Here is a 14,794-nt window from a genome sequence, read left to right on the forward strand (position 1 = left end):
CCCCTAATCGGACCATGCAGACTGTTTGTGTCTCAAGGTGATCCAGAAGTTTACACTCACGAGTTTCAAGCGCCATCTAGTGGATCCAATGGAAATGAATCAACACTCTCTCTTTTTTTAATTCCTACCAGTGCTTCATAGATGTCGAAAGCTTATCTGCAAAAAAAGTCCTCTTCAAGTTCAGAAACGTGGAGGCAACTTATTTTTCATAATATTGCAGCGGGGTGAGACACAGTAGTTATTCTCCTAAAATCTCGCTCGGTCACAACAGGCTAAATAATTCAATCATCGTTTAGAGTTTGCGCCGATAATAAGATGGGTACGTGTGCAGCGCAGCAGTGCAGCGTGCAAACTTATTTAGGCTTTGACGTCAGGTAAGTGAAACACACCCCATCATCATCTTCCTGCTCCAGAGCCTCTGCTGAGGTGCGCACTCAGCGCGCCGCTCGGCCCGCCCGGTCACTGCAGAGGAGGTTACCGTGCCATCGCTGCGGCTGCTCGCTCCCGGCACCACGTCCCGCTGCAGACTTCCCGGGCCCGGGGAGAACAGGGGAGAGGGGAAGCGCAGAAAGCCATGGCCGAGTCCAACCCGATGTGGGGGTTCCCCCGTCTGCGCCGGGCCGCGGTAAGCTCCGCCGGGAGGTGGGGAGGTGGGAGGCTTCAAACGGGGCGGCGAGGATACTGCAGCAGAGAGAGGAGCACAGAGAGAGACGAGCTGTTCTTAAGACAGTTCAGTACTGCGACACAGTGTTGGGATGTGCTCTCAGTACACTGCAAACTGCATTAGATACTTAATATGCCTCTCGGTTAACAGCCTGGTCAGATTCAGACGGCAGGTCATTGTTAAGAGTCTGTGTCGGGGACAGGACAGGCCAATGACAAACGTGTTATGTGTGTGTGTGTAAGTGTGTGTTTGTGTTTGTTTGGATTGCAACTGCAGGTGCAGAACAGCCAGCGGCTCTATCAGCTCTGGTACTGCAGTCTGTAACTGTCTTCAACTTGTGCAGCTTTATGTAACAGATTTGAGCTGATGCCCACAAGTCTAAATGCAGGTGTGGAATGCAGATGTTATGACAAGTCTGCAATAATCCAATAACATCCATCATGGCTGCTATTTGAGTGAATATCCAGGGTCATTTGGATGACTTAGATGATTATTTACGTAGGGTCGTTTTTTATTTTTTTCGTACAAAAGGCTTCTGTAGAAATGCAGGTGAATGGGAGAGAAAGCTGTGTGTATTTGGTCTGAGGTCAGCAGCTTCTGGTTTAAAGGTCTAGCTGTGATGACTACAACACACCTGAACTCAGAAAGCTGTTTCCTTTGCTGCTGTCAGAGAAGAAGCCCATCTGTGCTAAAATACCTGTAGCCTTGTTTCTGCGAGTGGATAACAGACTTACCAGCCTCAGAGGAGACAGTTCAGTTTTGTTTGTTTTATCAGATGACATTAGAGTTGACAATAATGTGAAAGCAGTACACTTTCCCTGCCAGGTCTATCGGTTGATATAGAGTGGAAGAGGTTTATATGAAGTGTAAATGTCTTTGGAGGCCAGTAGATCTGTGCAAACACTGAGAAAATATGGGGTGAATATAGCAGATAGGAGACGAGGATAAAGATGGCAAGCAGGTGAAGAAAGAGTCATCACAATTGGTAGACCACTTGATTAGTGGTCATTAGTCTTGTTGTAGTCACTTGTCCAAACTGGAAGTAATAAGGCAACACCACTGGCTTTCAATCCTCGTGCCACTGTGCTTAAACAGTACACAGATTTGAGTTTTAAACAAACACAGCAGTGTGTTTCAGCGAGTATTTGCTGCATCTCTAGTTGAAAATATGTTAATCAGAGAAATGATCTGCTCCAGGGAAAAAACACAGAGACATAAAGACACAAACAAACAAGAATCATCAAGAAACGGAGAACCATAACATAGCAGACGCCACACAGGAAATGAGTCAGAGATGGATTTTGACCAATTCAAGCTTGCGGTGACCCTGTAACTTTCTGACGTGTTAACAGAAATAATGACAGCTATGTTTGTACAGAGAAACTGAGGGCATGCAAGATGAGGAAGAGGAGAGTGACAGTCGGAGGAGCTGCTGCCGAAGTGTTGTAGAGACCGACAGACTCCCCAGATTGACACTGAGAGATGCTGATGCTGTGTTGAGCTTTGCTAGACTGCACGGCTAACAACTCGCAGCCGTCAACAGCTGTGACTGACGGTCCGACTCCTCTCTGGACTCCTCTGCCCTGAACCAGCAGGGATGTGGTGGAGGATAAATCCACAAAACCCAGTCCACCACATTGTGAGGCAAACAGAAATAACCACATCACAGCAGCCCTCAGTCTGAAATCCTCAGTAGTCGGAGCGGAGTTGGTTTAAGTTGCTATCCAAGATTGATTTACTGTTGTGGCTTTATGCAGTTTTAAACGCTATTACCTCTCCTCTCCTCCTTTGTCCTCTGCTCCAGACCACGATTCACTTCTAAGTATCTAATGATCTGATCTAATCTAATCATGTTACGAGGTTGAGTAAACAAATGAGATAATACACTTCATCCTCTTTCAGACCTCATTTCCAGGCAATCTGCATTTGGTGTTGGTGCTCCGGCCCACGGGCTTGCTAAGCACCACCCCCAGTCCATCTTCAAGCACTGACCTGGGCTTTCGCTTCAGCCAGGATGACTTCCTGTTAAAGATGCCGGTGAGAAAAGGTGTAAACGTGTAAAAATATATATTTAGCAATCGGATGCTGCACAGTCCTGTCTCTGCTTTACACTACTCACTGTCTTCCTGTCCATTATTTCCCTCTGTGTTTGTAGGTGGTGATGCTGCGCTCAGTCGGTGACCTGCTGCGCTACATCGATGAAAACCACCTGACATCAGACTTCACTGCGAAAGTGGAGTATTGCCAAAGTGACTGGATCGTCCTCCGCACGGTATGCACTTCTGATGCTAGCCAGTCCACCACAGCATAGCATGTTGCTGGTGAATGTAAAGAAGCTATGCTAACACAAGCTGCACTCTTCACAATGGTCTTTGGAACTGAGAAGTAAACAACACAAGAAATGAAACTAACTAACTTAACAACAACCAGGCAGCATCTTCCATAAAGAACTGTGATCCACGATGTCAGTATAAGGCCTTATTCTAGCTTTTGTAATTATTAATTTAGCTAAAACTACTGAACACCCACATGACTTAGAAAATTGGTTTATGTGTCCTTTCTTGTATGTGTGGAAATGTGTCTGCAGGCCATTGAGACCTTTGCGGTGACAGTGAAGGAGATTGCCCAGCTGCTGCAGGGCTTTGGATCAGAGCTGTCCGAGACCGAACTTCCAGATGATGCTAACGCCATCGAGTTCCTGCTGCACTCGCACACACACCGATACCGACAGATGAAGGTTGCGGTTGGCTCTTCTCTGCCTTTCTTCTATCTGTGTCCGGCAGCTTTTGTATTTGTATTTCTCTTTCTGGTTTCATGATTTCATTGGTCTTTTCTTGTTGTTTGTCACGTTGCTTGTCAGGACGATATCCGGAACGTGCTGAAGGAAGGACGCCTGCTGCTGTCGAACCTGGAAACTGTCAAGGCCTCTAAGAGAGATGTAGAGGAGGAGAGGGACATAAGAGCAGACATGGACACTGTGCAGAGGTGCAGCGTTCAGACATCTTCTGTAGAGAAATTCATTTGATAGAAATAGTATCGTAAGAAGGATGGATAGATGAGATGATTTAAAAGACATGTATATATATATTCTCAGTTTGAAGCTAACATCTTATTAAACCTTTATTTGACCAAAGCGGCTTGCGTGAAAGTCTGTGTGTCACGTGTGTTGTAGGCTCCTGGCCCAGCTCAGAGACATGGAGGAGGCGTTTGACGGCTTCTTTGAGAAACACCACCTGAAGATGCAGCAGTACCTCCAGCTGCTGCACTACGAAATGAGTTTCCAGCAGGTGTGATGACTGGTGTCTGTCTAAGTCATGTTATCCCCGAGTCTGTGTTACACTGCGGTGATGATTAACTCTGTGTGTGTGTGTAGATGGACGAGGTGCTGGAGAGGCTCACTGACCAGGAGAAGGACATTGCCTTTGTGGGAACCACCGTGGTTCAGACAGAACAACTACTGAGAGACCTGGAGACACTGGACGCAAACGCTCAGGTCACAAACACAACAAGGCACACGATCACAGTCTGAGAGGAAGCGACTGAACAGAACAAAATGCACTAATAACATGTTTTGTGTCTGATGAAGGTCAGAGGTCAGACTGTCTGATGATGGTCAGTGTAACCGTGAAGAGACATTTAATGAAAGGTGTTACAGCATTTTAAACATCACCTTCTGTCACTGCTAGTAACTCTGGAAGGTGTAGGTCTGTTTGCAGTGGAGTAACAGCTCCCCCTACAGAAACAGCAACCTTTGGATGTGTGGGAACATGAAGCCCAAATAAAAATCAGTTAAAATCAATCTAATCAATGTTAATATGAGACGAGGTGTAAATGAAATGGTGTCATTTAGGAACCAAACCCTTGCTGTGTGTGTTTGTGGATCAGGAGGAGATGGCTCGTGCCCAGGTGGTGATCCTGCACGGCCACCAGTTGGCCGCCAACCACCACTACGCCCTGGCGCTCATCGTCCAGCGTTGCAATGAGCTGCGACATCACTGTGATGTCATCACTACTGCCATACGCACCAAGCGGGCCTCGCTCACTCGAGCACGAGACCTGCTGCTCCGGCTTGAAGGGGTAAAGAAAAATAATTTTGCTTAGCAGTGTAACCTGTATGTTCGTTTTGATATAAAAATGTTAAAGACCAGTTGCAGACCAATGCAGGTGTGAAAACTGTATCTGTCTGTTCCCCATGTTACATTTGTGCTCCTCAAAAACAGTTATTGTTTTGTTTGTGTCTTTTCTTTCAAAGGTAAAAATCTGTGTATTGTGCCTTAAAACACGTGTTTTCTCGTGTTGTGTGCTGTGTTTGTGTGTGTGCAGGCCCTCCGGTGGTGTGACGAGGGCGCCTATCTTCTGGCGAGTCAAATGGTGGACAGGTTCCAAACCAGAGAGGGAGCTCAGCAGGCACTGCAGTACCTGAGCTGTCACCAGGAGAGGGCGCCGTCCGCATTGAAAAACAACCAGGACACTCTGAGCCTGGAGTTCGAAGCCATACTCACCCCACTGCTGCAGGTAACCCACGGCTACAGACACAGACACACTGATGACCCACAACTCACCTCAACATCTTTACACTTTCTTTCTCTCTAGTCCCAGATTTTAATGGTGACAGAGAAGCTGAAGTCGGTGCAGTCCATGATCAGAAACAGAGAGCAGTGTTTGAGGAAGTTGGCGGATGTACAGGTCAGACCAATTCAGCTGGTGGCCCCAAGGCCTGAACCCGACCAGACCTCGCAGCGCTGCAAGTCCCCCCTCTTCTCCCCAAAACATGGTACGACCCTTCTCTTCACATCCTCTTTACTTTTAATAAGAATAATTTTCAGTGCAGTTTCATGTGCTTTAAGAATTTTATAAAAATTCTGATGTTAAATCACTAGCTGTTTTCATGGTTTAGATCACTGTTCACTATCTGTTGTTGGATAGGATGTTATTATGACACAGTTATCTCTCACTCCTTACAAGCCTCGGTCTCACGTCTCCTCTTGCCTGTACTCCCTCCTGATGGCACTTGACATTTAGCACCATCTCTTGTTCTAATGCCGTCTTTTGTCTGTATTTCCTCTGTGCTCTCTCATCACCTGTTGTATTTGTGTGTATGTGTGATTCTCTCGCCACAGGTGTAGACTTTAACGTCCTGAACTCCAAGTTCTCCTTTGACCTGCTTCCTGGCAAGAGAGCCGCGAGGAAGAACAACAGCCAACGCAAGGTGTGTGTTTTTTTCTTAGTCACTCTAGCCGTCTGGCTCTAGGGATGGCAATGTCAGTCAGTCCAGACTGAAATATCTCAACAACTGTAAGACGGATTGCCAGGAAATTTTGTCCAGACCTTCATGGTCCCCAGACGATGAACCCTAGTGACGTTGGTGATCCTTGCACTTTTCCTGTAGCTCCACCATGAGGTTCACTTTTGTGGTTTTGAGTGAAATGTCTCAGCAAACTATTGAATGGATTGTCTTGAGATGTGGTACACACATTAATATCCCCCTCAGGATGAATTGTAATAACTTTAGAGAAATTTTCATCTAGTGCCACCATCAGGTCAAAATTTCCATATGTCCAATAAGAAACTAACAACATTAATTAGCAAATGTTAGCATGCTACCATGCTGAACTAAGATGATGGACGTTAACATGGCTAAACATACCTGCTAAACCCTAAACATCATGTTAGCATTTTCATTGTGACCATGTTAGCATACCACTGTGCAGAGTGCAGCCTCACAGCGTCGCTAACATGGCTGTAGACTCTTGTTTTTCTGTCTGTGTTGTGAGGGACTTTGGATCAAATGTATTGTGTTTAAACTGCTATATAGATATATTGTTGAGTTGAGTGTGTGTGTGTGAGAGAGTGTATTGTCCTTGAAAGTCCTCTCTTGAAAGGTATTTTACAATCATTACATTTATTTAGTCACGTCACTGCTAATATTTTGTAATAATGTTTTAGCTAAAAAGACATTTTAGAGACAAATGATCATCAGCTGACGTTTGTGTATTCTTTTTATTTATGAGGATAACACAACACAACATCATGATGCAGCAGCAGGATATTATTGATTAAAATATGCCAGAACTTGTTTTACAAATGTGTCCAAGGCTCCAAACTGAGGTACTTGTTTCATGTGTGTCTTGTCAGATCGAGGTCATGCATGATTTCCAAGGCAACCGCAGCTGTCTGTATGGCCCCACCCCAGAAACAGATTCAGAGGCAGAAGACAATCCAGAGCAGGTCACACGGTATGCAATCTTTTACCTGTCACTCATGGTCCCTGACCTAAAGCTTGACCTGGGACTCTAATCTTGCACTGTTAGTGTATTAGTCTACAGCTGTACAGCCAAGGTCACAGTGTGCACAGGAGCTTTAAAACTTTTCTTTTGCTTTGCATTCAGTTTTTGTCTATTTTTCTCTCCTTCTCACTCTCTCCAGCCACATTATGAAGGAACTGATCGCTACAGAGAGGATCTATGTGGACGAGCTGCTCTCCGTCCTTCTGGTGAGTTTGTTTTTAGCTTTACAGTGCAGAGCGACAGATGAGGGCAGAAGAAGAAATACGGCTGAATTTGAATCTACGATTTTGATATTTTGTATTTCCCGTATACTTGGTTTTCCTGTCCTGTTTATTTTATTTGCTCTCCTCTCCTTTCTCCTCCCCTCTCCAACCCTCTCTCTTCTCCTCTCTCCTCTCCATGACCATGAATGTCTGGACAAAATTTCTTGCCTCCTCCCCTCTCTGATCCTTTCTCATCCCTTCTCTCCTTTTTCCTCTTCTTTCTCCTCTCTTTTTTCCTCCTTTTTCTCTCCTCTCCTCCCCTCTACACTTCATCAGGGCTACAGGGCAGAAATGGAGGATCCATCCATGTCTAATCTTCTTCCTTCAGCTCTACGCAGCCAGAAGGACGTTCTGTTTGGCAACATGCCAGAGATTTACCAGTTCCACAGCAGGCAAGACACACACACACACACACACACACACACACACACACACACACACTCGCTGAGCTCACAAGCTGTCCCAGAGTTGTCCTTGTCTCTCCCTCTTTTCACACCAATCCGATTTCTTTTCATTTTCCTCTTGGATTCTCCATTCAGGATCTTCCTCCAAGATCTGCAGGGTTGCCTGGAGACACCAGAGAGGGTGGGGTCGTCCTTCCTGCAGCGGGTGAGGAAACATGAGGAGAAACATGGGAACTTTGCGTGAATTGATATGACATGACATATCTAAGTGTACGTGTGTGTGTGTGTGTGTGTGTGAGCAGAAAGAGAAGTTCCAGGTGTATGAACGTTACTGCCAAAACAAGCCTCGCTCTGAGTTGCTATGGAGACAGTGCTCTGATTCGCCCTTCTTCCAGGTAGTTACATCCTCCGCTCATTGTTTCATATTGATGGAATGAAAGTCATTTGGATTAGAGTTGATAGCAGACATAATCTTAAGATATTTGCTTGTAAAGCAGAACAGAATCATGGTTTTCCAATTATACCATGTGCATTATAGACAGCAAAATCTAAAATGGATCTCTCTCTCTCTCTCTCTCTCTCTCTCTCTCTCTCTCTCTCTCTCTCTCTCCAGGAGTGCCAGAAGAAGCTGGACCACAAGCTGGGTCTGGACTCTTACCTCCTGAAACCAGTCCAACGCCTCACCAAGTACCAGCTGCTACTCAAGGTTCTCTACATCTGAGCCACTCAGTGATGGAGAGTCCTGTAGAAACGCAGCTCACACGATGACATGCACGTCTAAAATGATTTAGTTGCAGCCATCATGAAGGCAAATTGTTTTGAGATTACGTGTCCATCATTTCAGAAAATCCTGACAAAAAAAGGGGAACTAAGTTCATCCATCCCATATAGTTGTTGAGATATTTCAGTCTGGATCAGAGTGGTGGAGTAACCAGCCGACCCGCTAGTGTGGCTAAAAATATGTGGTCAGGTCAGTCTGCACTGTAATGGGTTTTGTTTAGAAAAAATAAATATTGCTTTCAGATTTATGAATGGACAAAGAGACGATGGCAGAGAGATAGGAACACTCATGTGGACACAGATAGACATCTTAAACAGGCACAGAGACAAATTGTCGCCACTTATCCGGACATTCATGCAGGCAGACATCAAAGCAGACTAGATAAGATAAACTGGAAAAACATTGACCTGTCAGGCTGTGTCTCTTCCCTTGTTCAGGAGCTGCTGAAGTACTGTACGGAGGAGCGATACCGCTGTGAGCTCCAGGAGGCTCTGGACTCCATGCTGGAGCTGCTGAAGTCTGTCAACGACTCCATGCATCAGATAGCCATCACTGGATATCAGGTACCAACCAGTCAAGGCAATAAATAAGACAGAGTGGACCATCATGTCACTGGATGGCAGATTTATGACATATCATTGTGCTTTAATATAAAGCACAAGCTTTCATCGCTTTGTCTGCTCTGACACAGCACAGATAGTGATAGTGTATGTCTGGTAGACAAAGGGGATGGATAAAAAATAAGTTGTAAGTGTTTTTTCTGTCCCATTTATGATTTTCTCATTTAATATGAATTATTTTATTTCCCATTGACTCCAATTTTTTACAATATCAGGCATAAATTAACTATTAAAACTCAAACATTTTAAGCTCTTGGAAAAATTCCAGTTAACTGGCTATTTGGTATTTGCTGTGCTGACATTGAACTGAAGGAACATTCGTTAAAATGTCATTCACTAAGGCAGTTTTTGGTTTGGTCTGTTCAGAAAATAGAAAGTTAAATGTAAATAATATTCCCACTATTTGCCTCAAAATATTTACTATCAGCAAAAGTCCAAATATTATGATGTTACTTATTTTTAATTTGGAGATAGTTGCAAAATTCTTCATCTGTATCATTATGGCCCCAAATAAAGTATATGTTATGTTATGTTATCTTATCTCATCTTCTCTTTAGCACTGTTTTTGCTTTATGTGATTTCTACGAGTTTGCATAAACTCAATATATACAAAGTGCATCACAGGCTTGCAGTGGTTGCAAATAACCACACTGTGTAATCCCTCATAGGCTGAATTATAGTCTTGAATTCATGAATTACATTGTAAACCAATGGTGTTGGGTGAAGGAGAATGAATCACAGTTTCCTATTCATGTTGATAAATATAGTCCGTGTAATGTGTTTTGTGTGCAACTACTACGAGCATCTTAAACATTGCTATCATGTGATCGATGTCTCACTTGTTGATGCAGTTCATCTCCATTACTGTCTTCTCTGTCTGTCTGTCTGTCTTTCTGTCCCAGGGTGACCTCGGCCAGCTGGGCCGAGTGGTGATGCAGGGAGGCTTCAGCGTGTGGATCAGCCATAAGAGGGCAGCGGTGCGAATGAAGGAGCTGGCCAGGTTCAAACCCATGCAGAGACATCTCTTCCTCTACGACCACGCCCTGCTGTTCTGCAAGCGCAGAGATGAGGACCCTCACGAGAGGACGCCCTTCTACAGCTTCAAATCCTGCCTCAGAGTAACAATATATAGCATGCTCCCTTTGTTAGCTGCAGTAACAGTAACAGTGAAGGATGACAGTGAAATGTAATGACTTCTCTCTCTTTCTGTAGATGAGTGCAGTGGGAATCACAGAAAATGTGAAAGGAGATGTGAAGAAATTTGAAATCTGGTACAGTGGCAGAGAAGTAGTGTACATAGTTCAGGTATGTGATCTTCTGCTTTCTTTTTTCTATCTCAGAGAGTTTCAGTATCTGCACTGTCAGCTCGTTCACTCACACACCTCTCTTGTGTTATGCTGTGTGTGTGTGTGTGCGTGTGTGTGTGTGTGTGTGTGTGTGTGTGTGCTTGTTTTGTCTAGGCTCCCACTTTGGACATCAAAGTTGCCTGGCTGACAGAGATTCGGAAAATTCTCACCAACCAGCAGAGACTGCGTCAAGGTTTCTGTTACTGCTATAATTCACTTGTTTACGTCTCTCAATATAGAACCATAGATATATTATTTTGCTTAGTTTTTAAAGTGAAATTTTTGTGTGAGTGTCTTGGGGTATAATCCAGTTTGTTGTGATGATTCGATTTCCCTAAATTTTAGCCATCTGTCTTTGTCCTTTTCTCAGACGAGGCTCCACTTTCAGACAGCCTTCTCTCTGACAGGTGACTGTCTCTGCATGACTTCCCTATCATCCTCCGTGTCCGTTCATGACCTCCTGATGTGTGGTGGTGGGAGTGGGTCGCCCACCTTTAATAAAGTCTCAATTCCGAAATTGATTTTGATACATTAAGTAGAAGGTTTCTGTCACCTATACAGTTAATGATGGAAATTTGATTCCTGAAATAACCCCTCAGTGTCACCCACATCCCACTCTGTCTTGATATTTTTTATAGCAAAGTATCATGATTGTCTGTACACACAGGATGTTATTGAATGAGTTTGTATGTGTGCAGTGTGTGTGTTTATGTGATGCATTAGCACCTTTGTCATTACCCTTGAGAACTGGTATTCATGACTGCATCGACAAGTCCTGCAAACGGTTTTAACACCTCACGTGGCGCTGAAACTCCAAGCAGCTGAATTTCAGCACCATGGAGAGAGCTGTACATTGAACTACCTAAGTTCAGCACCACCCGCTAGTTACCTACATTCACCTGGTGAACAGTCCCTGATTAGTTGGTTTAAAGAGCTGTTGACCATGAATGAAAACCACTGCATTAACATCTTGCCAGGCTGCTTAAACAGTAAGTGTGTTTGGCAGTTATGTTATTGATCCTGGGGTTAAGCAAGCATTTAAACATCACAGGGTGACTAAATGAGCAAAGACATGAGTTGTGTGTTTCTTAAGAGATATCTCCTAACTAAAGTGTAAGCCAGTGAAAATTGTTGGAACACTATTAGAAGATCTTAATGCTCTGATGCTTGTTAGTCACTGAAAGTACTGGTTCTCAAGGACAGTGTCAATAATGGAGCTTTCCCAGGTGTCGAGGTTTTGTAGGAGATACCGTTGTTGTGTTTACTGATAGCATGCCAGCATGTTATGAATTGGATGATTGGCTGAATCTTCTGAGCTTTCACAATAAGCAACTTGTTGTCGACTCATTATTCAGGAAAATTATCAACATTGGCTCATACTTTTTTGGGGTCAAATATTTGAATATCATGGTGATTCTTCAAAGACTTAAAAGCACAAGGCTGACAATATTCAGTTTTTTGCTTTTTCCACAAATTAAATGAAAAGATCAAAACCAATAATCAATTGATCCTACTAAGTATTGTTTGTGTAGCCAAAGCCTGATAAAGCTTATTCCTCTGTGCCAACAACCTCCATTGTCGAAAAACAATTCACCACATCAATACAATACACATCAATGAGCCACACTGTTGCACTGGGTGCCATGTTCCTTCATTATTCTTAATCAATCCCACATACACGGTGCTGCTGCTGAAAACACTAGTGCACCAAATGTGTATTAATCTAGAATAGCCAACAAATGCACTTTTTCCTCCTGTTTGAGAAATGTTTGCCAAAAACTACAGTGTCCAGCTGTTTCAGGAAATTAGAGCCTTTTTGAAAACTTGAACTGTATATTTGTAACATTTTTAAAGATGTAAATCTTGAGAAGGGACCAATGGGCTTCGGCCTAGTGAAGTCAGAAAGCACTGAGAGCACATTGTTGGCTTTGGTCTTTTCACGGGGTTTGTTGACAATATGTAATAATGGCAGCCTTCTACTTTAAGTAGATGCATTCACAGAGACTCACAGTTCAGTTGTCAAAGTATCTGAGCATGGGATAATCATGACCAGAGATTATCTTGTGGGATTTTTGTTTCTTACTAAGATTGAGGATGAGATACTGTGAATGTTTGTCACTTTTTTGAATCATTTGTGTACATAATATAAGCGTTTGTAAGTAATTCAAATGTTCCGTCTTTATTTAGCAGATGGGTAGATTTTAACTCATTCAGATTTATAGTGACTTGCAAATATTTACGTGTGATTGTCTTAATTTTCCTTCTATACGTTGGACTATATGAGACAAACTCCACCCATCTACTACTTAAAGCAGGTTAAACCACACTGTGTGAATACTGTGTACCTAAAATAATATTTCCATATATTGCAGCGATCTCTGATATAATTGATATTTGTGTGACAAACTCAAACATCCTTTGAAACGCTGAAATATATGTGATCGTGAACTTAATGGAATGCTGTATTATTTTACAGAATGTGGATGAGGTATGAGCTCGTTTTGTGACACCGTGGATGTTGTTGTTGTTGTTGTTCGTTTTGTTTTGTTGTGGTCGTGTCTTGTTCCCATGGTGATGCGGTTTAGTGCATCAGAGATGTGTGTGTCGTGGGGCGGAGCGTCGGTGGGAGGCTGCTCAGCGTGTCTCCCTGTTCCTCACAGCTCCTCGACAACAAGCTACTCCCACAGGTTCCGAGAGGAGGAGTCAATACACACTAGCCCCGCCCACTCCGACCCCGTGATTCACTCGCCTCGACGCAGTGAGTCGCTGACACAGATTACAACAAAAGTAGTACACACAAACACAAATTCAGCAAATGTCTTTCCAGTAATTACCGTGTGAGAAATGAATGAAAACGTTTTATTTGTGGTCTTTGTTTGGCCAGAGGTGATGTCCCTCAACTTTCAACTTATATTTATATACTTAAAACAAAAATTGTTCTTGAAGGGAAATGTGTCTTGCAGCAAGGGGAAACACAGGACACACACCGAGTTAAACATAAGATACATAAAACATAATAAAATACATGAAACTTAAGGTACAAAAGGTAATGACTAACTCTTCTTATCTGGAGTTGTGGAAGAGTGTCATTAGTTTTCCACATACTCCAAACCAGCGTCCAGTGAAGTGCGGATTGCGGAAGTGTTATCATAGAATGTCAGCTGATTATAGTTAATATACTCAAGAAGACTTTACTAGTTTTCATGAGCACCCTGGATGAACTGAAAAACAACTTTGTCGTGTGTCATTTCACACAGTGGCGACACATATATCATGTGACACATCAGTGATTAAGAAGTGTAGCGCTACAGTTTTTAGTTGTCTCAGCTGTCTTGTCACCTGCAGCTTGGCCAGCCCCTGCCCACTCAGTGGCGATCTGTGAGGGCCTGGAGGACTGGGGTGCAGCTACAGACCTCTCGAACTTATCAGACTCAGACGAGGAGGATCAGCCTGCCCCCCTGGTGAGATTTTGTTACTGTCATGGCATTGCAGGAATTATTTGTTGTTATATCTAGGGGAACTTATGGATAGTAAGCCTTGCAGCTATAATAGCTAACAGACCACAACATGGGCCATCAGTTGCCTAGGATACAGGTCCTGCCTGAACCCCGGTGAGCTCTCGTCTCCTGATGTGTCACCTTCCTCAACTGGGTGGTGTGACGTCCGGGTCCGAAGTCCTCTTGCATTGCTTAAGGAGCTTTTACTCAATCCTAAATTTGTAAAATAAATGCCAGTTTACAGTGGAACCTGCACTTTGTCTATATCTCTATGTATCCGTCTATCTTTCTATCTATGGATGTAGATTTACGTCTGTTGTACATGCGGAAATGCACTGTTCTCCTACGTTTTACTTTTCTGTCTTCTGTTCCAGGTGGCGGGCAGGTACAGGGTTATGATAGAGAGCAGCATGGCCAGCACTGATGACATCATCTTTAACTGCGGCGATGTCATCCAGCTAGTGAATGAGGATACGTCAGGAATGTGGTAAAACAGGCTACCTGTTTCTGAAAATTTAAAATTGAGACAAACCTGGAGGTGAAAATACAGAATTAATGTTGTCACTGAGTTGTGTTTACGTGTGTGTGTTATCACAGGATGGTGAGGAATATAAGTCGTGGCGAAGAAGGGCGTGTACTACCTGAGGACCTGCACAGGATTCTGGGAGAGACCTGCTAAGAGCCAATCAGAATAGAGGATAGATGACGCCTGTGTCCACTCTCCTCCTGTTTTAGTCGCTTATTTGACTCACCCTCTCCCTGAATACCCCTCCACACACACACACACACACACACACACACACACACACACACACACACACACACACACACACACACACACACACACACAGACTCACATCAACTTCCTGACCAAAAGGGGGCATCTGACTCTCCTGAGAACTTCATCTGATCGTATTTTACTCTTCAAACTA

At 43.7% G+C, this 14,794-nt stretch overlaps 1 protein-coding gene across 1 annotated transcript; it reads left to right on the forward strand.

Moving 5' to 3' along the window:
* Positions 1 to 331: 331 nt before the first annotated feature.
* Positions 332 to 14,541, forward strand: LOC139294928 (proto-oncogene DBL). The gene is made up of 26 exons (XM_070916930.1): positions 332 to 625; positions 2,567 to 2,701; positions 2,820 to 2,936; positions 3,252 to 3,401; positions 3,525 to 3,649; positions 3,837 to 3,951; positions 4,038 to 4,157; positions 4,550 to 4,741; positions 4,988 to 5,179; positions 5,258 to 5,438; positions 5,785 to 5,873; positions 6,800 to 6,900; positions 7,091 to 7,157; positions 7,491 to 7,606; positions 7,754 to 7,823; positions 7,921 to 8,013; positions 8,232 to 8,324; positions 8,837 to 8,962; positions 9,922 to 10,137; positions 10,232 to 10,324; positions 10,480 to 10,558; positions 10,736 to 10,772; positions 12,951 to 13,123; positions 13,711 to 13,826; positions 14,237 to 14,349; positions 14,460 to 14,541. Exons 1-26 carry the CDS (start codon positions 575 to 577, stop codon positions 14,539 to 14,541), a joined length of 3,042 nt encoding a protein of 1,013 aa, XP_070773031.1. The 5' UTR covers positions 332 to 574.
* Positions 14,542 to 14,794: the final 253 nt, after the last annotated feature.

The sequence above is a fragment of the Enoplosus armatus genome, chromosome 13 (assembly GCF_043641665.1).
Source record: "Enoplosus armatus isolate fEnoArm2 chromosome 13, fEnoArm2.hap1, whole genome shotgun sequence".
Lineage (NCBI taxonomy): Eukaryota > Metazoa > Chordata > Actinopteri > Centrarchiformes > Enoplosidae > Enoplosus > Enoplosus armatus.

Excerpts from the sequence above, each read along its gene's own strand:
- LOC139294928 (XM_070916930.1), top strand. The coding sequence starts at position 575 with ATGGCCGAGTCCAACCCGATGTGGGGGTTCCCCCGTCTGCGCCGGGCC. Across the intron at positions 7,824-7,920 it reads GGTCGTCCTTCCTGCAGCGG|AAAGAGAAGTTCCAGGTGTA; the intron begins GTGAGGAAACAT and ends GTGTGTGAGCAG. Across the intron at positions 10,325-10,479 it reads AAGTAGTGTACATAGTTCAG|GCTCCCACTTTGGACATCAA; the intron begins GTATGTGATCTT and ends TGTTTTGTCTAG.